The sequence below is a fragment of the Acomys minous genome (assembly GCF_964271855.1).
Source record: "Acomys minous genome assembly, chromosome: 2".
Classification (NCBI taxonomy): Eukaryota; Metazoa; Chordata; class Mammalia; order Rodentia; family Muridae; genus Acomys; species Acomys minous.
The window spans coordinates 125244599-125265561 of record NC_140484.1 but is presented as its reverse complement, the minus strand read 5'-3'; the positions used below and the strand labels follow the sequence as shown (position 1 = coordinate 125265561).

The window sequence follows — 20963 nt, the reverse complement described above, 5'->3', positions numbered from 1 at the left end:
GGAGTATGTTTAAACTAAAGAATTTAGGACTGGTAGATCTGGATTCCTTCCCATGACATTTTTGATGTCCTCAGATCTTTGGTGCTGGTATATTTTGTGGTCCTGGGGTGTATAATGACATTGTGGCTTTTTTTTGTGCCATAAGTATCAAATAAAGAAAAAAAAAACTTGTCTTTAGCATTTTCTGATAGCTGGAATTTTTTTCTTTGAATAGAGGTATGTCTTAGAAAGCCTAACTTTGAATGCATTATTCATTCTTGAAAAAAAAAATCCTGATTAAGAGCAGGAACAGTGACAATCAAATATTTAAAAATATGCAAATGAAGCACTGTCAGTTTCTCTCAGCAGTGTCCCGTAATATTTGATAAAAATAGAAATGAGTGATTCTCTTATGAAATAACACAAATTATTCTTTGGAAGAGTATAATTTTGCTATAAAGTAAAAAATGTTTTAATATTTATATAAGAAAACCACAACACGTTTATAAACACTCTATCAAGCATCTTTACAATGGGGCCACCATGACATCTGGAAACGCAATAAATATTCACGGACACACGGAGTATGAAATATACATCTTGATTTTTTATAATCGTGTGTGCTTTATTTTTTACACAAATGGAATGGAAGTGTTGAATATTTACACTTAACAGGAGTGTAAGCTGTGCAGTGTCTCTGTAAACTCCAGCCAGGCAAGGAGGAACTTCCCCTCCCTCGCTCCCTCCCACTCTGCATTACAGCTCAATGGAGAAACACCCTGTCAGAGAGAAGCACAAAATTGTCATAGTAAAAGGATCTAATGGGTACAGCCTGGTGCACTCAGGAGTTAAGATACACTTAGGAAACACAAATTTGAAAAGAAGAAAAGTTTGTCATCCCATTGGGAGTCAACCATACCGCTTGGCTGTCTGTCCTTGTGAGACGTGAGGGAGATGCTATGCTCTTAGCTGATCTTTCTCTAAATTCTCTGCCTGCCTTAGCTTGTCTCCAGCTGCTACAAGGAACTGCACAGCTGTACGAGAAATGGTTTCAGTGAGGAGGAATATTTACAGACTGAAGTGTGTGTGTGTTTCCAACCACATTGACTCATACCTCATGTAAAGTGTGTACATGGTGTGCACACCATAGATACCGTACACTTAATTAATTAATGCACATCCACAGAATTCTCTATGGAGCTTCCTGGAAAATCAGTTGTTATAGGAGGTGCCCGACATGCTTTGAGGGAACTCATGTCTCCCCAGGAGTGACTCATTAGTATAATAAATTTAGGAACTAGCCTTAGTCCTTGGCTTAAATGCTTTTTGTAGGAATTTTAGGCAGGACCAAGGCAGGAAAAAAAAAAAAGATGTCATGTCACTGGCAAGTCCATTCAATCTCACGAAAGCAATCACCAGCTGAAAAGCAGAGGGGCTTCACATGGAAATGGGAAAAAGAAAGTATTGGGAGAAATCTCTCTCCAAACTAGGGCGGTGTCATGGCTTCAGTGAGGTTTGTGAGAACAGTGGTTGGGGCCAAAGTTTGCCTCTGTTGAAAGGAAGCGTCCTCAGCCTGGGGGGTGCTGGGAGTGGGTTCCTGGAGACGGGTCCAGGCAGAGGCTTCCAGGTGCCAGGGGGCCCCACAGCTCTTGCATCAGCACTGCCAGGGCAGTGGTGCAGGCTGGCTCCAGGTCAGGGCCTCACACTCAGCTTTGCTTTCTAGGCTGAGTAAGTAAAATAGTGACCCCAAGTATATGTGTCATTAGTCCATTGTGTGGACCTGCTGTCTGAATCAGCCAATGAGCCCTTTCTAGGACGGGAAAACTAAGGAATGGGATGTGCTCATGATCAGAGTTATGTGAGGATAGAAGAGGGCAGGCAAGTGTGGGAGAAAGGAAGAAAGAGGGAAACAGGAGATAGAAGTAAAGGAGAGATGGCCAGAGAAAGAAGAGAGAAGAGGGATAAGGTCAGCAACCCAGGAAGGATAAAAAGAGAGGGTCACAATGACAGGTGATGAGAGGGGAACAGTAATAAAAATGAGGCAAAGAAACAGATGAGAGCCAGCGGTGTACAGAACACTCCCTGGCTCAGTCCTGAAGGGCTGGCAGTAGGGTCTAAGACAGCTCACAGAGGCACCCGAACACAGCTTCATCTGGATGGGCTTGCCAAGTGGATAGAGCCAACCCCTGAACTTGGGTCTGGGAGAAAAGGCCTTCAAATAATAGGCCATCAAATCTCATGGAAATGAGCAATAAGCAAATGCCTCAGCAATAACTGGCTGACAGGTGGGATTTAAGTTTTGGTAAAGCTGAGACCCCCATGGTGCTACACATTGTACCAGAGCATGAAAAATAGCACCAGTGACACGATCTGGCACTTTTCCGAAAGGGCCCAGCATGTGAAGGTGACACTGTGCCCCCAGCGAGCCTTCAGGTTGGAGAGAGCTCCGGACAAAGTTTGCAGTGTTAGCACCAGTCTGGCCCAAGGCTCCAGGTGCATTTGCACCAGATGTGATCTGGGTGACTCTCATGCCATTTCCATATGTTGTCGGATTTGCTGCAAAATACACCAGTTCTTTGGAGCCATAGAGACCTCAACATTGGGAAGCGCAAGACAACACAACAAAATGGATGAGTGAATTCTATAGGAAAAGATCCTCTCACCAATGTGCTTGGTGATTCTTCAAGCAAATATATATGTATATATATTTATATAAATCTACATAAAAAATCAGTGCTAATGCTAATTTGGAAGCATCTACACTGGGAAAATAAATAATTATATTACTACAAAACCAATGGTTTGTGGTTCAATTTGATTGTACTCAGCCACAGCAATACTATCAAATGGAAAGCACATCACACAACTGGAGAAAACGTCTACTCATTAGTGACAGTCCTCTACGGTAAATGGTTGCATGCTCAGTGGAGAAACCAAAGAAGTTATCATGGCGGCCTGTAAGGAGAGCTGGGATCAGGAATGGCATTCTAGTGGCAGAAAACTTGAGAGCAGTATTGATGGAAGTTGGCCTTGACCCGGAACTGGTGAGTTGCAGACATGGACACATCTTTTGAGCCCTCTAAGGCTGTCTCTAGAAAACTGAACTTTTGATTGAGGGGAAAAAATATGCATGGCTGCTTGCTTCCCTTTCCATGGGCAAAGTCAGCCTCAAGACTTAGGTAGATACATAATTTTGGATTTTAATGTTTATTTTTGGTGACTGCAGCTGGGCAGACATGGTAATTAGTAAAAGATAAACAACCCTTGATTTTGGAAAGAGACTCTCAGCTTTAGGCTTTGATGTTCTAACTTAGAAGAAGCCCATCACTCAGATGGCTGTCTTTTGTTCTTGTTCTCCAGCCTATATGTGCTGGTTGGCTGCACAGTGTGGCAGAATCCCTGCCAGGTCTTAATGTACCCCAGAAATAAGGCGATGGGGCTTAATCTGGGCAGGCATAGAACCCAGACATGAGTGGTTATTAATAACACTAAAAAGTCTCTCTCTGAACACTGGGCAGAACCAGTGCTGATGTCACCATCAGCGCAAAAGTGGGAAGCTAACTCATGTTTCAGCTTATAGGCTTCGGGAGGTTTCTTTTTTTTTTCTTTTTAAAATCACCATTAGTATAATTGTTAGAAAAATAAACTTGGTCCAGGTGCAGCCCTAAGGAAGGCAATTCAACTGGTTGAGCTCAAAGTCATAAATCATCCTTTTCTTGTGGTGCTCTTTGCCCTATGTTCTGAAACAACAACAACAAAAAAAAGTGCATCCCTCACCACTCCTGACCAGATAACTTCTCTTTTTCCTCTTCTACAGAGAAATAGTGCATCTTAGGACAGATCTCCCCCTGTAATGCCAACTCGGGCTTTTACAAAACAATTGCTCTGTGAAACAAAGAAAAGATAACCCTAATGACTTATGGTTTGCCAGAACACTGAATGGTCCTTGAACTAACTGTATGCAAGTAACTAGGAGCTGTCTTGTCTGACTGTCTTGTGTGTTTGGCTCAGGCTATTTAACTAGAGGAAAGCAATCATTCCCTTTTGATTATTTGCATGAGTGTGTCTCTGAAAAGAAATCAACTTAAAAAAAGAACTATAACAAAAATCTCTCCCAAAAGTATCCATGAGGTCAACTTATTAAGGAGTGTGTTCCATAAGAGTGTATCACTAGTGTGCTAGTGTGCGTAGGTGATGATGGAGTTAAGTGAGAGGAAGTCTTCATCAGACCTGGAGGAAACTCAGATGCTCTGAATGGATAATTGGCAACAAAAGGGAGAGTGCAGCCTCAAATTCTTGAATTTGATCATCTGCTGAGAGTGCATACATTTAGTCTTTCAATGTTTTTTTTTTTAGTCTTTACAAAATATTTCACAAAACTTTTTAACCTATAGAAATTCATTTCTATACATTTAATATATTTTATTGTATAAATTATTCTCATCTTTAGTGCCTTCTTTCATCTTATAAATGGCAAAATAGACAATGACAATCATAAAGCTAGGCCAGATGGAATGCCCTCCTCAGTAAGGTTAGTCCTCCACACACTTGTCAATTTTACGACACGCTTTTCTTTGCACATGCCAGCCATGGAAACTAAGCAATCATCCTCCCCTGATCATATGTTGTTTCCAAAGGGACTCTTTTCTGTTTTCCTTATTTCCTTTGCTTGTTAAGAAATCAAAGGATGTGCATAGTTATACAATTCGAATGTATCAATTACAGAGGTGCGGAAGGGGAAGGTTGCTGAGGTTTGAGTGCTGGCAACTTTTCTTAAAGCAAAAACCACAGAGAGCTCAGCAGCTAAATCAGCTCTGGACATCTGCTGGGGTGAGAAGGCTGCCTGTCTCTAGGGCAGAGAGCCCATCAGCGGTTCATCCCGACACCTGGTACTTTGAGCAAACCAAAGCCTTCCTGCATACTGCGATGTCTTTTCCGTCCCACCCTTTGGCCCCTCTGTTTCCTTCATGGCTTCACACAGTTTGTGTTGTACATTCATAAGGATTCACATTGACTGCAAAAACATAAATGCAACAAAAACATAAAAGCCTCCAAGTATTATATTATATATATTTTGTTCATCTAAATGCTCTTCTGCCGTTGTCAGAGGTGCAGTAGCTAATTTATAACTTTTCCTTTGAGGGAATCCAGATGAAAGGTCCAGACTGCTCTTCGATAACAAGCTTGCATTGGTTGTATATATCTTCTAAGGTGTCTCCTTGGACAATAGCTGTTGCAAAGACAAAAATACCCAGAATTAGGAGGTTTTCCCCTTGGGGGTGAAGATAGCGATCTCTCACCCAACAGAAGCTTGAATCAGCTACAGACAGCTCAACAGGAGGCTTACTATTTGAGTAAGGAAGAAAATGCTGAATATTTATATGCAAGTGTGGCCACATCAGTGATGCTTAAAAGGGGCATTCTTTCCATGCCCTAGGTCAGTAATGAATGTGTCCAACCCTAGTGCTTTCAGTGTGTGTTGGCAGTTCTAGCAGTGAATCACTCCTGTTTGTTTCATGGCTGCCTCTTTGAGCCAGGTGCTGGAGAGGAGCACCCCACAATTTCAGACTGAGGCTTCCCATGTGGCCCCAGAGTTTCTACATTTCACTTAGTTAAGGCAGAAATTGAAGTCTTATAGACATGGAAATAATAAGAATTTTGAAGGAAGCCCTTTTACTGAGAAACCCCATTTATTGTCCAAGTTATTTGGTAAATTAAGATCTTTATCTCACAGAATTATTTATACTGTGATCACCTGATAAGGAACATAAAATGAGGAAACATAAATCTCGACATTGTAAGTTACTAAAACACGTGGCTCTCAGTGGAGATTTGAGCACATTTTGTTGCTGCCCTTAAATAAATGCTGTCTTGGAGTTGGGTCTCCAGAGCACATCAGCGCTACCCATATGCCAACAAGGCTTCGGGATGAACTATAACTCAAGTGGAGTTTGCATCTTCATGTTTCATAAACAATCTTCAGATCACAGTAATGGTAATCTACCCATGAGTACAAACTATGAGCCAAATAGTCAGGATTTTGATTTATTTTCCCACCTGGGAATGGAACTTGGGGCCTCTGGAAGAGCAATAGGTGTTCATAACTGTGGAGTCATTTCTCCAGCTCTTTGGTTTTTTTTCCCCCACCTGGATGCTCTCTTAGAATGAAGTTTCTCTCACATTACCGAGAGAAACCTTAATATTAACTTTTGTAAAATGTTGCTATTGGCAGAGGCAAGTGGATCGCTGTGAGTTCAAGGCCAGCCTGGTCTACAAACTGAGCCCACAACAGCCAAAACTACACAGAGAAACCTTGTCTTGAGGGGGAAAAAAAGTTGCTACTGCCACCTCTGGTATTCAAAACAACTGCAACAAATCCCATCTCCTGAGGGAAGCTGTTGTATTTAATGTTATTTTGGAGGATGCTGGGGTCAAATTCTGAGCTGTATGCAAGCCAGGCAAACACTCTACTACTGACCTACACCTCGGACTCAATATTTTGTTTATAAGTCATTGTAAATCAGCTGTAAGACAAACTCCACCAAGGCTGGCTTCTCTCTGGATTTAATCAGTGTTTCGTGAGATCAGGGAAGAAGAAGGAACTCAGGAAATCCACAGGAAATTCATATTCCATCCCTAAAATGCCTTGTTGCTGAAGACATTTTTTAAAAAAAATCAAAAGCTATTATTGGACTTGCAACAGCATTAACTGGAATATCTCTGAGTGTGTGTTTCTCCTTGTGCTGTGTGTTTCTCCTTGTGCTGTGTGTTTCTCCCTGACTGAAGAGATAGGCCTACAGGTTTTCAAGGCAGAGATGGCAGGGCAGACTCTGCCCAGTTTGATCACTAAAATGTTCATTTTCAAGTTTTTTGAATATCAGGGAGATAGCTTAATGAGTTATCATGCCTAAGATCTCCTTGATAGCAGGAGATAGCTCAGGGGCATCTACCACTTGTGGTTTAGGGCCAGTGGAGAACTGGGAGCGAGCTAACTCAGAGGAGAGAATCCAGAGCCCTAAACGAAATGGGCAAGGCAGACAGCATTTAAAGCAACAACAACAACAACAACAACAACAACAACAAAACCAAAACAAAACTAGGCAATCTCAACAGGAAGGTTTTGGGGCCTAGCTTTACCAGGCATGGTGCCTATTCTAAGTACAATACCAGGCAATTTATCTTCTTTTATTGTAGTGTCCAGGACAAGGAAACTTACCTGTAAAATATTCTCCAAATTCTTGTTCTAGCTTAATTGCCCGATCATAGGTTTTCTTAGCTTGTTCCTCTGTTAGACGCTTATTCATCTCCCTGGGGGGGGGGGGGAAGGAGGGTTTGATATTATGACACAAAGAAAGTATACCAAATCTCCCAAATTTTAAATTGCACAGCAAATAGAGAGTGCTGCAGGGGGCACAGTTCAATCTTAGTAGCTGTTAAGGCTACCCTTTGGATTCCTAGTTGGTGCAACCATTTCAGCTGTTGAGGGCTCCTTGGCAGGGCATTTACTCTCTTGGAGGACAGGCATCATGTGCAGCATTGGACTGAAGCATTGGACTGTGGCCTATGTTTCATCCCCCGCAGTCCCTAGTGCAGCACTAAACTCTCCAGCGGGCGCTATAGTATGTAAATGAAGTGCTCGTGTGTCCCTTGGGGTTGTGCTTCATCAAAACAGATCATCCTTTAGCCATGTCTTTGTTGTCTTTCTTTGATTTTGAGAAGATTTTACATCTCTAAAATACATGTAGGATACAGAGTTGAACACAATCTTCCAGCAGTGGTCAGAGGGAGGAAAGAGGAAAGTGTATCTGGGTTTGTTAGGCAGCACGAGCCTTGTTTGTCTTCAGGTCCTACACTTAAAATTGGTTTGGTTTAGTTCCTTGCCTTCATCCCTCTAAAGGTAAGCAGAAACACACAGAGCTTCTGGAGTGTTCTGGAAAGTAGAGCAGATCCCTAAGGTATTCTGTAGTTCTAACTAAACCTCTACAAATGCCGAGACAGGTCTGTAGGGATGAAGACTCTAGACTTCCTGTTCTTAAGCCCAAACGACAGCAGAAGTGTCTCCTGAGGGGCTGAACTACAGTGGACATAGAATAACTGATGTGACTAATAATTGAGCAGTTTAGTCAAATGGTGAGCTAGGATAGAGGAGCTTCATACAGAAGGATCGCTAGCCTAGTAGGTGTAGGGTACAGTCGGATAGAAGGAATAATCTCCAATGTTTAATAGCACACTACGGTAAATGTAGTTGATAGCCATTAGTTGCCGATTTCCACGTGGCTAGTAGGGATTTGGCGTGATCTCAAGAATGATTCAAAGTGATGAATGCTTGTGGAGCCTGATCTGAACATTACAATTTATATTTATGACTTAAACTATTACACCATATCCCATCAACACAAAGAAGTACTCTTTGTAAGTTAAAATGTATTGAAAAGACAAAAAAAAAAAAAAAAAAAAAAAAAAAAAAAAGAAACTCTGATGGCTGCTTGATTTTTGTTCAGATAGGAAAATGAACTACAAAAGAGTTATGCCTACGAGTGTCTTTTTCTATTAGTCTGCTTTATCGTCAACTATCGAGAAGAATGTTGTTTGATCATATGTTATGTTAAGTACTAGCTAGTCCCAAGGACAAAGAAGGAGGGAGGAAAGTGGATATTTTTCTAATCCTCCCTAAAGCGAATTGAGTGATTCCTAACCTGAAAATGACTGTCATCCTCCCAGAGCGTCTAGGCAAGTTGTGAGGGCTTGAAATAGTGAGGGGCCTTCCCTGAGGTTGTCTCTAAAGCGGCCTGGAGTTCTACAGGAAGAGCTTGAGCTCCTTCCTGCAACCACCCTCCAACAGGTGTCGTATTATACCAAAGCCTGGTCTCCTTTGAAACCAGGTTATGTGAAGAAAGAAGTTGTACGTGAGTTTGGATGTCACTGAGAGCTGAAGTACAAAGTAGATGCTTCCTGAACTTTACTGCGGAAATAGTCTCATTCGCTGTATTCCTTAGAGTTCGTGCCTGAGCTTCAGGTTCCTTGAGGGAGAAGCCTATGGCTTCTTCACTGGCCTGCGGCATGAGCTTCATTCAACAATTGCTGAACGAGTGAGTGGATGAATAAATGGTGATTGAGGCAAATAAACATAATTGTGGCATAATACAAGTAGAGGTAAACACAATGCATCATGGGTACAAAGCCACTGAAGACCCTTGGTGGTGGTAGGGTACACGGATACAGGAAAGCTTCTCATTGCTATGGGGTAGGCACAGAAGTCAGGAGGCTACACATTATGAAAATTTCTCTTTTCTACATGCCCTTGAATTTACATTCCTCTCAAGATGCAGCTGTGTGCTGGCTAATCGGCTCTGTGGCTGATGCACATGAGAAGTAATGTGTGTGATGGTGTGTCACTGTCTCGTTGTGACAGCTGCCATGCTTTTGTTCCGGCTGACCAAGCTTTGCCCCTTCCTGTGGAATGGGCAATTCGTGACAGCATTGCTCCTGAAGTCAAAAGCCTTAGGAAAGACTGAACCATAAAGAACAGCCTTTAGTAATGAGATCGCACAAGGCGGAGTGTCATCGCCATTGCAGTAGAGAGCCACAGATATGGCTGCAGCAAATTATGCCAAAGACACTGTCCTCATTATGGCATCCAGCCTTTGGCATGCTTAATTTTCCTTGGTGCTGAGTGCCTGTGACAGGGCCCTAAGGCAGAACTAAATAAATCATCTGGTACTTATGGAAGGAAGTAGATCTTCCACTGAGCACCAGATGGGCTGTCTCCCAGTGTCATACTAGACTAAATGTGCCACTGCTCTTGGTCCCTCAGGCTTTACTTCCCTAGGAAGTCATCCATCCCATTGTGTTGTGTGAACTAATTTCTATTTTTGAAATAAGCTTTTATGATGCTGTTCCCAAGAGCATTACTTTTCTCCTCTTAATGTTAACATTGCATAGCTTTGTGTAGAGGTCTACAGATTATAAATCACTTTTACATAATATTTGTAGTTACTTAACTAACTTTATGAAATACCCCTACACAGAAGAAGTTTAACACGTGCCATTGGAATAATAACAAGAACACTGTTTTATCATCAGGGCACATTTTTCTATGGGGCGATTGTGGTTAATGTTCTCTACACTTGCTTCCTAATTTTATTTCCTTGTCTTGGGCAAAAAACCCTTGTCTACTTTATGTTTGGGGATATACTCTGCTTTCGGGATAAAACTCTGGTGATTTCCCCAGAGATCGACTATATATTTTAAGTTAATTCTTTTAGCTGCCATTCCAACTGCTACTGTTCCATTTGCAGCTTTATCCTCAGAGGAGACCTGACAGGTAGCTGATATCTTCAGAAAACAATCATCTCTGGGAATACCTTCTGTTTGCACAATCTTTCTATAAACATTGTGTTGTGTATGGTTCAGTCCAACAACATTCTCCGGTGGCCTGCCTGGAGGCAGTCTTTGAGCTAGGATGCACTGATGCCATCTCTGGCATTCTATAGAACCTGTTTGTTTGTTTTAATAACAAGATTAAGTTAACGTTCCATAAAAAGTAACCTCATATCTTTTGCAATAATACTACTATTTACTGAGTATATAGCCATATGACATTTATAATACTCAGTAAATACTGAGAATACAGTTATATGGCATGGACTATATGAGCCTCTGTGACCTTGGTCAGCTTGCTTTCTACAAGGTACATGTCAACGTCTAGTTTATAGGTGAAGATTTAATCTTAGGAAGCTCAAGCAATTTGTGCTGAGGTTATATGAAGGATCTTGGGCAAAGAAAAGAGCTGGCCTAGCTTGTCCACTTTTCATGTCTCTGCTTGTAGCCTCTTTGCTTTGCTGCCATTACCTACAGCAGTCTCACTGTTAATATGCAAACTGTCTAGATGGGCTTTCTATCAGATCATGAATAGGTGCCTAATTTACTTACTGTGTTTTGAAGAGAGGTATTTTAAAAATGCTTATGTATTTGGACAGAGGTAGAGATGAATAAATTAAGGATATAATGTTACTAGTGAAGACTCTGTTAAAAACCAGGGTCTATGTGTCTTAAGTAGAGTCAGAATTCTACTAAGGGCAATACAGAATGTCAAAATTCTGAAGTGTTATTTATTCCCTTTATAAAAACAAAACAACACAACTCACACACTTATTATTTACCTGTGAAACTGTTCTAAAAGTTAAGATACAACACAAAGATGATAGTCTTTTCTCATTTGCAAAAATGAATGCTAAAATAACTATCCTCTCCACCCAAAAAAACCTTTTAGATCAAACGAAGCTACTAAAAAACAGAAAATGCCAAAGTTGAACAATTTGTAAAATAGCAAAGAATTACTGACACAAAGTTTAATACACACACACACACACACACACACACACACACACACACACACACACACGTATCTAAAGGGGGAAATGCTCGACAATCGACACTGGCACTCCAGCCTGTAGGCCTCTATAGCAAACCACAGTTGCTTGCTGTGTATTTGGAGCAGGGAGCTTGAGGTCTGGTCTTCTACTTACATCAGAGGTTCCAGAGACTTGGGCTTTATGAAGATGGCAATGGGATAGAGCTGGGCAACTTGTAACCGCTTAATAGCATTTCCTGATACATCAAGTATACAGTGTTTGCCCTGGTAGAAAGAAAAATACCAGGTTAAAATATCAAGAAAAATGGCCAGTGTCCAGTGAGATAAAATAAATCATGTTTTTGAGAAAGGTATGAAATTCTGGATTTATAAAGACCGAAAGTAAGTCTCACTTTAAAGAGTAATTTGAAGTCTGTGAGGTAGCTATCACTGACTGCATTTTACAGGACGCAAGAGTAAGGCTCAGCAGTGTTAAACAATGGCCCAACATTCATGAAGAGGAAGACTGAAGCTCAGCTTTTGAGCGTGGGCAGAGTTGGTGGTTAGAGTAGACATTTCAACATTTTAACCGGTGTTAAGCCTGGAAGAATGCTGATCACAGGAGCTTCGAGCAATTCTGGACATTTGCTCAGCGCTTATGCATACTCTGTCACGATACAGACATGGAAGGAGGCAGACACAGAAGCACTGCCTTCAGTTTTGTGTGGCCGAATGCTGATTCTTGCAGTGAGTATGTGAACTTGTTTGTTAATAAATGAAAGGCCTACTTCTTTATAACACACTTCATTTAACTTGGCTTCCAGAGCCGAGGATGCTCAGTGCTGGGACCTACTTCATAAAATATTTCTGAGCAAATAGAATGATTTGCCACATCACATTCTACCTCCTGGGGAGAAATGGCCTTATTATTCTGAGGCTAAGAGAACTTTACACAAGAAAAAAGAATTTTTATGTAGATAGAAGCAATCCTAAATCAACAATACGGGGGAAAAATGCATGCTGTCCGTATAAAATGCAGAGTCCTGCGAGCACTCCAATGCTTCTGAGAAGTACACCAAGATGCGACATGCCTTGTCACTTAAATAGTAAATCCCAAGTTTGCTGTGTGTGAAGTACATTAGGTGCATGAAAGGTGTAAGCGATTCATTATCTACCAGCCATGAGTCTCCTCAGTTAAGACGGGCCATTGTGTACATGTTCAAGGGGAAAAGAGATACAGCTTTCTAGGTCACTGGTGAGAAATAGTTCAGAGCTTGAACTTTTGGGAAGAGGAAGCTAGAGCTGTTCTAAGATATTAAACTTCCTGATGTTGATATGTTTGTGAAGATGTCAGTTCTATCTATTAATAGTGTTCAGCATGGCATTTCCATATATGCTTACAGTGTGCACTGATTAAGTGAAGTATACTCTTTCTAATCAAACAGCTTTCTCGGTCCTTAGTAATTACTATTCTTTTTTTTTTCTAAAAAGATTTATTTATTATTTATACAGTATTCTGCCTACACATGTGCCTGCCCACCACAAAAAGGCACCAGATCTCATTACAGGTGGTTGTGAGCCACCATGTGGGTGCTGGGAATTGAACTCGGGACCTTCGGAAGAGCCCATAGTGCTCTTAACCTCTGAGCCATCTCTCCAGCCCCAGTAATTACTATCCTTTCAGGTCAATACTGTTTAACATATGCGAAAGAATGAATATATAGTACTTGTCTTAGTGTGACTGGCTTATCTCATCTATAGAATGCCCCTTGTTCCATTTTTCTGCAGGTAATAAATGTCTGTCTGTCTGTATCTATCTACTACCTACCTACCATCATTAGATTTTCTTTATTCTTTTGCTATAGACATCTAGGTTGATATCTGTATCTTAGGTATTGCTAACATTGCCACAAGCATCATAGAACTGGAAAACCCCCTTTGATAAGCTGATTATATATATATAATCTTTTGGATATGTAGCTAGCAGTAGGACAGATGATTCAGGTAGCTCTAGTTTTAGTTTTCAAGACTTAGTATTTTTATGTGCATGCATGTATGTTTGTGTGGGGGTATGTGTACATCTGTAGGTGAGGGCAGAGGGCAGATGTGTTGGATCCCCTGGAGCTGCAGTTACAGACAGTTGAGAGTTGTCTGACAAGTGCTTGGAATCAAACTCAAGTCTTCTTCAAGGGCTGAAAGCACTCCTCACAGTGGAACAACCTCTCTCTAGTTCTGAAATACTCTAGGCTGCTCTCCATGCTGGCTGTGCTAGCTCACATTGCCCCTACAAAACAACAGGATTTCTTTTCCTTTCTATCTTCCCAGAATTTATCTACTTTTTTCATAATAGCAATTTTTAACTGGGATGCAGTTAAGATGCCTTTGAGTTGTTTTTCTGATGGCTAATGATAGTCACTATTTTTAACATATATTTCAGTTATTTGATGTCTTCTTTGAGAAGTGTCTATCCACACCATTTGCCTATTTGAAACAAGTAGAGTAATTCTTTTGCTAAGTGTTTAAAGTCCCTTATGCACATTTTGGATATCATCTGTGAGATGAGTAGTTGGCAGGGATTTCCTCCAATCCTCTGGGTTGTATCCTTATTTTATTATTTCCTTTGCTGTGTACAAACTTTTTAGTTTGGTGTAATCTCATCTATCCATTTTTAATAACATTCTCTGGGCTTTTAAGGTCCTATCCAATGTCTTGAAGATAACCTGCTTTCCCCCTTACTAGTTGAAAACTTTCTGGTCTCACATTTAGGTCCACAAATGACGCTGAGAGGATTTTTGTATAGGATGAGATGAGGTTAAGTTTCAGAATTCTTCATGATGGTAGCCAGTTTAATCAGTATCCTGTATTGAAAAAAACTATCTTTTTCAGTATTTTTGTTATTGTTACTGAGAACAGCTGGCTGTATACATGTTGGTTTGTTTCAGCAAACCAAGCCTGTTGCCTTAGTCTGAGTGTCTGATGTTCTGTCTAAATCATTGTTGCTTTTACTAATGTGGTTATACAGGATGTCTTGAATCTGGGAATCAGGATCTTTTTTCCCCTTCTTTATTTTCTTTTCACAGTCCATGAAATGCTTTTTATATATGTTTTATATCTCTAGAAAAGAATCCCAGGATTTTCCCTCCCGTATGTTTTTATCTTGATTCTTTATGGTCCATGATGCCAGCTGACGTTGTCATATAAAGAAGCCAATGACAGGACCGCAGCAGATCGTTCTGCCATTTTTTCTAGGTCTCTGAGTTAGCGCTGATCAGGGCTGATAATCACTCCACTTATTTGGCCTGCCTGTGAGGTTCATGATGCTTTTCCCAGCTCTGTGGTCATCAATGTAGCCATGCTTCACCATCACACTTATGAACCTGAAGATGACTTTGGAGCATGGCCTGATGAGGACCTGGCATTTGCCTGTCTTCTCACCATTGTTGATGCTCTCAAGAGCATCTGCCAGGACACTCATGCGCACCACAGTGATGGCGCAGAAAGATGGCGGAAAGAGTGGGAATTGGGATCTTTGTTCTTTTTGCTCAAGATGCCTTTGGCCGTGTTTCCTTTTCTTGTGTGCTTGCTTCCATATAAATTTTAGGATTCAAGTTTTGTGAAGAATATCATTCATATGTTGATAGGGATTGTGCTGTCTCAGAATTGTGAGTTCAGGTAGTGCACCAGTTACTTCTTTTGCTGCTACAATAAAAAAAACAGACAGAAGCAACTTAAAGAAGGAAGAAAGGGCTTATCCATCATGACAGAAAAGTCATGGTGGCTGGAGCATGAAGCCATTGGCCATAGACAGGAAGCATAGAGGTGAATTTTGGTGTTCAGCTCTTTCTCCTTTTATTCAGTCTGGGGCCCCATGGACCCTAGCACATGGAATGATGCTGCCCACATTTAGGGTGGGTCTTCCCACATCAATTGACCTAATCTGAACAATCCCTGCAGACATGCCAAGAGATTTGTTACCATGGTGATTCTCAAAATTACCTATGAGGAGCAGAGGACACTTTAATAATATTAGTTCTTCTAGTGCATGAACATAAGAAGTTTTACTATTTTTTTTTATGACTTTTCAGTGTCTTGTATTTTCTTGTGGAAATCTTTCACTTTCTTGGGTGAGTTTATTTCTAGGCATCTTACTATTTTTAATAGCAATTATGATTGGGTTGTTTTCATCGTTTCCTAAAAAATGAATAGAAATGTAGAAAACCAACTGATATTTGTATGTTGGTTTGTTACTTTACCAAATTAATTTATCAGTTTTATTTTTATGTGCATTGCTTTTACTTCAGACCTGGGATGAAATCAACTTGACTATGGTGAATGAACTTGATGCTCTTGAGTCTTCTTTGTCCCTTTTCTTCTATACCCTTTTGAGATAGGACCTTGATACACTGCTTAGAGTGTTCACAAACTTGTGCAAATATTAAGCACCTATCCTTGATTTCTCAAGTATGAGTGAACTACTATGGATGGTTTGATTTAATGTTATTTTGTGAATAGTTTCTGCTTTTATGTGCCTCAGGAATATTGGTCTATGAATTTCTTTTTCTGTTATTGTTGTATTAATGTGTGACTTTGGAAGTAGGATAATGCTATCTGTGAAATAAAATTGGAAGGGTCCCAAATTTAAATTATATGAAGTAGTTGAAAAGAGTTATCATTAATAATTCTCTCTCCCTAACCCCCCCTCTTTCTTCCCCTCCCTCCAAAGTTCTGAGTCAGGGTCTGGTGTAGCTCAAGTTGGCCTCAAACTTGTGCTTAGAGGCATGTATTACCATGCCTAGCATCATTAACTCTTCCTTAAAAGAGTATTTGTTAAGCTGTTGACCATTGGTTCACTTTCTTGGAAGACATGGTATTTTTTCAAGGTGTAACAGATGGTTTATTCATGATTTTCATTATCTTTATATACATATATGAAATGTCATATATATTTTGATCATACTCAACGTTTATTACTCTCTCTTGTTCTGGTCAAATGGCCAATGGCAAGATACCCTTGCTCTTCCCAGCCAGTCCCCTTTTACTTAATGAGTATACTCAGGTAATCAATTTTATTCCTTCTCAAGTCTCTGATGGTGTTAAAGACCAGATAGTTTAGTTTTACAATTAAGCTTGGTTGTTTAGGGGTTAAGATGGTTTTAGGTCTAGATAGATGTTTCAAGTTGATAATGATGGGATATGATACATATTGATTTACATTCAGAATTTTAGACTCACCAAGATAGGAAAAATGTTTTCTTTAAGGCTTCCAAATACAAATAGCCAAAACACTAAGAATGTAACATTTGTATAATTCCTGATTGTTTCATGGTTCTTCTGGCTGTAGGTGGTTTATTGTATATATGTGTAATAGTATAAATGCATATGTAAAAATATTTATCAAAAATATTAAAAAAATAAATAGGGTTGCTTATAGTAGAACAGGAGAGGTGTTATCTGCAGGTGCAGGGAAACTTACTAGTCACTACGCCACTGAAGAAAACTTTCCATCTTCCCCAGCAACCATTAACTGCCTCTAGATTTTTAGGGAGAAGTGGGCCCTCATAAGCCCCCATGGGAGACATTTTATGACAAGTTTGGATACTATTGTTTGTGATTGCTATATTCAGAATTTTATGTCCTCACAGTTAAATTTTGACAAGCAGCCATATATATCAGGAAAAATTTCTTTATCATGCAGGGTTTTTGATTTACTATCATATAGATTTTCATTAAATTTTCCAATGATCTTTTGTCTTTCTGAGGGGCATAGGATGGAATGTCTCCTGTTTCACTTCTGACTTTTAATGTAGTTTTCTCTCTTTTCTTGGTTAGCCTAGTTTAAGTTCTGCTAATTTTGTTTGTCTTTTTACAAGCTAACACTTTGATTCGGGCATCTTTTGTGTTGTCTGTACAGTCTCTGTGCCATGGGCTTCTAGTATAATTGTTGTTCTTTGCTTCCTTCCACCACCTCGCTTGGTGTCCTTGCTTCTTTAAGTTAGTGTACAGTGGTGGGTAGCGGTGGGAGCCGCGTGCACGGTGGTGGGTGGCGGTGGGAGCCGCGTGTACGGTGGTGGGTAGCGGTGGGAGCCGCGTGTACAGTGGTGGGTAGCGGTGGGAGCCGCGTGTTCAGTGGTGGGTGGCGGTGGGAGCCGCGTGCACAGTGGTGGGTAGCGGTGGGAGCCGTGTGTACAGTGGGAGCCGCGTGTTCAGTGGTGGGTAGCGGTGGGAGCCGCGTGCATGGTGGTGGGTAGCGGTGGGAGCCGCGTGTACGGTGGTGGGTAGCGGTGGGAGCCGCGTGCACAGTGGTGGGTAGCGGTGGGAGCCGCGTGCTCAGTGGTGGGTAGCGGTGGGAGCCGGTGTACAGTGGTGGGTAGCGGTGGGAGCCGCGTGCACAGTGGTGGGTAGCAGTGGGAGCCGGTGTACAGTGGTGGGTAGCGGTGGGAGCCGCGTGCACAGTGGTGGGTAGCGGTGGGAGCCGCGTGCACAGTGGTGGGTAGCGGTGGGAGCCGTGTGTACAGTGGGAGCCGCGTGTTCAGTGGTGGGTGGCGGTGGGAGCCGCGTGTAGGGTGCTGGGTAGCGGTGGGAGCCGCGTGCACAGTGGTGGGTAGCGGTGGGAGCCGCGTGCACAGTGGTAGGTAGCGGTGGGAGCCGTGTGTACAGTGGGAGCCGCGTGTTCAGTGGTGGGTAGCGGTGGGAGCCGCGTGTACGGTGGTGGGTGGCGGTGGGAGCCGCGTGTAGGGTGCTGGGTGGCGGTGGGAGCCGCGTGTACGGTGCTGGGTGGCGGTGGGAGCCGCGTGTACGGTGCTGGGTGGCGGTGGGAGCCGCGTGTAGGGTGCTGGGTGGCGGTGGGAGCCGCGTGCACAGTGGTGGGTAGCGGTGGGAGCCGTGTGTACAGTGGGAGCCGCGTGTTCAGTGGTGGGTAGCGGTGGGAGCCGCGTGTTCAGTGGTGGGTAGCGGTGGGAGCCGCGTGTACGGTGGTGGGTGGCGGTGGGAGCCGCGTGCACAGTGGTAGGTAGCGGTGGGAGCCGTGTGTACAGTGGGAGCCGCGTGTTCAGTGGTGGGTAGCGGTGGGAGCCGCGTGTACGGTGGTGGGTGGCGGTGGGAGCCGCGTGTAGGGTGCTGGGTGGCGGTGGCGGGTAGCGGTGGGAGCCGCGTGTACAGTGGTGGGTGGCGGTGGGAGCCGCGTGTACAGTGGTGGGTGGCGGTGGGAGCCGCGTGTACAGTGGTGGGTGGCGGTGGGAGCCGCGTGTACAGTGGTGGGTGGCGGTGGGAGCCGCGTGTACAGTGGTGGGTAGCGGTGGGAGCCGTGTGCACGGTGCTGGGTAGTGGTGGGAGCCGCGTGTGTAAGGGCAACAGGAGGAATCATGGTGCTCTTTGCTTCTGCTTAGGTGACGGTGTCTGCCCAGGAGCAGGACCTCAGCCAGAGTCCCCCTTGAGAAAGAGTTGACCCTTTGGTGATGTGACAGTTTTGCATCTTTGGTTGTCTTACTTTCCGCTCTAGTGCCGTCCTAGGAGTAAGGAGTAAGGGGCATGAGAATCTAGGCAAAGGTTTTTTTTTTTTTTCTTTTTGGTGCCCCTCTCCTTGTTTACTTATGGGCAAAGTGGCAGCTGTTTTCTCAAGCACCACGTGCTACCTGCTTTCAGCCCTGGCAGTAGCATGAACCCACACTCGATACGGCATATTTCCCTGTCTGTGTCTTTATACCCATCCCTTACAGTGCAGGTTACTCAAGAGGCTAAGCCACAGCCACTGTGCTGGGTGAAGCTGAATTCCTAAGCCAGTAGAGGAGAATCCATGCGGGTTTTCACGAGAGGAGAATGCAATCTGACCCTAAGAGGAGTCCAGATTCAGACAGCAGCTCTCGTCTCTGGGTTGTTCCTGGGTCTGGTGTGCTGGAAGTCTTTCTTCTGGGGAAAGATGTGAGAGCCTTTTCCAAGACAAGGCCACTGTATAGATTCAGGCTGTTTATCCAAGAGGACTTTTCCTGTAGGCAGCATTGCTAGCATCTACACTGCAAGGGTTTGCTGAGAACTCTCACTCCTGGCGGGAGGACACACATTCCCAGGCTTTGGAGATGTCTTGTTTTCATTTCATGCTATCATCCCAGGTCTTTGAGTTTTCCATGGTTCTCCTCTTTTCTTTTTGATTTTCAGTTTTCTCTTAGCCCACTCACCTCAATGGAACTATATCCCTGTTACTTCGGGTCTCTGTTTAACTCATCAGCGTATCAAAAGGGAGGAAACATTAAAAGGATAGGGCCACGCTAAGTCAGAAAAACAGATAATTGCTTTCTTCCTATGAGTTCTCCAGATGTGTTTATAGGAGATAGGCTCTATCTATGGGCAGATCATAAAGGCACAGAAAAGTGGGTTCCTATCCTGGTTTCACTTTAATAGTCCCCTCTTTTCTATGCTTCTCGATATTGTTGAGAAGAAGGGGACTGTAGCATCAATGTCTCTTCTATGTCAAACTTGCTGGCAGCAACAGACTGGACCATTCTCCCATGAATCTCCCTCCCACCATGACAATGTTTTCAGAGAGAGAAAAGCTCAGTTTATCTAGGCAACCAAGGGTAGCAAAGCTCCATTAATAAATTCTGTCTCACTTTTCTGGGTTAGATAGTGAGCTAAGAACAAATCAAGTCCCCACAATCCACAGGCTGTTAACTGTCTTTGGGTTAATGGTTCCTCTCTCTTTACTTCATCTGCAAGTCAGACTATTTTATTTAAATTAAAGATTAATGACATTGCTTTAAGGTAATTCTCTGCATGGATATTAATTTGCAATCGGGAAGAAACAATGATAAAAAAAACTTGCTACCTTTAGGGGAGTCATGAGAGGACTAGCAAACATACCCTTTCTGCTACAAATCTCACAGACTGCACACTGGTTCCATATAAATTGTCATTGTACTGGCCAGCTTCTATAAATTTGTGCTCTTGGATATCTTTCTCCATTTGTTCTCTAGAAATGACAAAGTGATAGTCTCTGCCGTCGACTTCATAGTCACGCTTTGGCCTCGTAGTATCTATAAAAGAAGAAACAATGAAAGTAAGATGAACTTATAATTAAACATCTTTTCCATGCAATATTTTTTCAACTAGTCCTTCAGCACAGATACATAGGTATGTGTCATATGTAATATGATGGGTCATTACATAGCAATGAGTTACAGTCTTACCATAGAGATAAGCAATGATAAAAAAGGACAAAATACAAGACATAACTTGCTATAAGTATCAGACAACAGAAAAGGCACAGCTGTAATTATAAGGGGTGAGAAACGTGTGAGGGCAAGTTTCTATTTACACTCCCTCTCTGCCTGGATGCTATGTTTAATTGGAGAGTCCAGAGGCCCCTCAGATGTAGAAGATACTACAGGCTATAAAAAATTGGGCATTTGGGGTGGCAGAAAAAGGCTACTTTTGCTTACTTGAGGCCTGTCTTTACAAGTTTAAAAGCAAATTACAAGTAGAACAAGCAGATCTGTCAGTGTATTATTGCTTTATAAAAATAAATATTCTCTAAAGGAAGATAACAGGATCCAGATTCTCAGCGAGACAGCGCCACACCTGAGGGCAAGCCTGCAGACATGTAATTTTAGCATTCATGATTCAGAAGCAAGAAGGTCCT

General features: G+C 42.4%; 1 protein-coding gene across 30 annotated transcripts in view; it reads right to left on the bottom strand.

The window, feature by feature from the left end:
• Positions 1 to 583: 583 nt before the first annotated feature.
• Positions 584 to 20963, bottom strand: part of DLG2 (discs large MAGUK scaffold protein 2) — a gene marked incomplete at its 3' end in the record, with an annotated part of 1901401 nt that continues 1881021 nt past the window's right edge. For all 30 annotated transcript variants that reach the window (XM_084767719.1, XM_084767691.1, XM_084767717.1 and 27 more), the window contains 4 exons: positions 20186 to 20358; positions 11508 to 11617; positions 7196 to 7287; positions 584 to 5209 (listed from right to left, as the gene is read on the bottom strand). In XM_084767719.1, coding sequence (XP_084623845.1) covers positions 5103 to 5209; positions 7196 to 7287; positions 11508 to 11617; positions 20186 to 20358 — 482 coding nt within the window. The remainder of the gene's footprint in view (positions 5210 to 7195; positions 7288 to 11507; positions 11618 to 20185; positions 20359 to 20963) is intronic.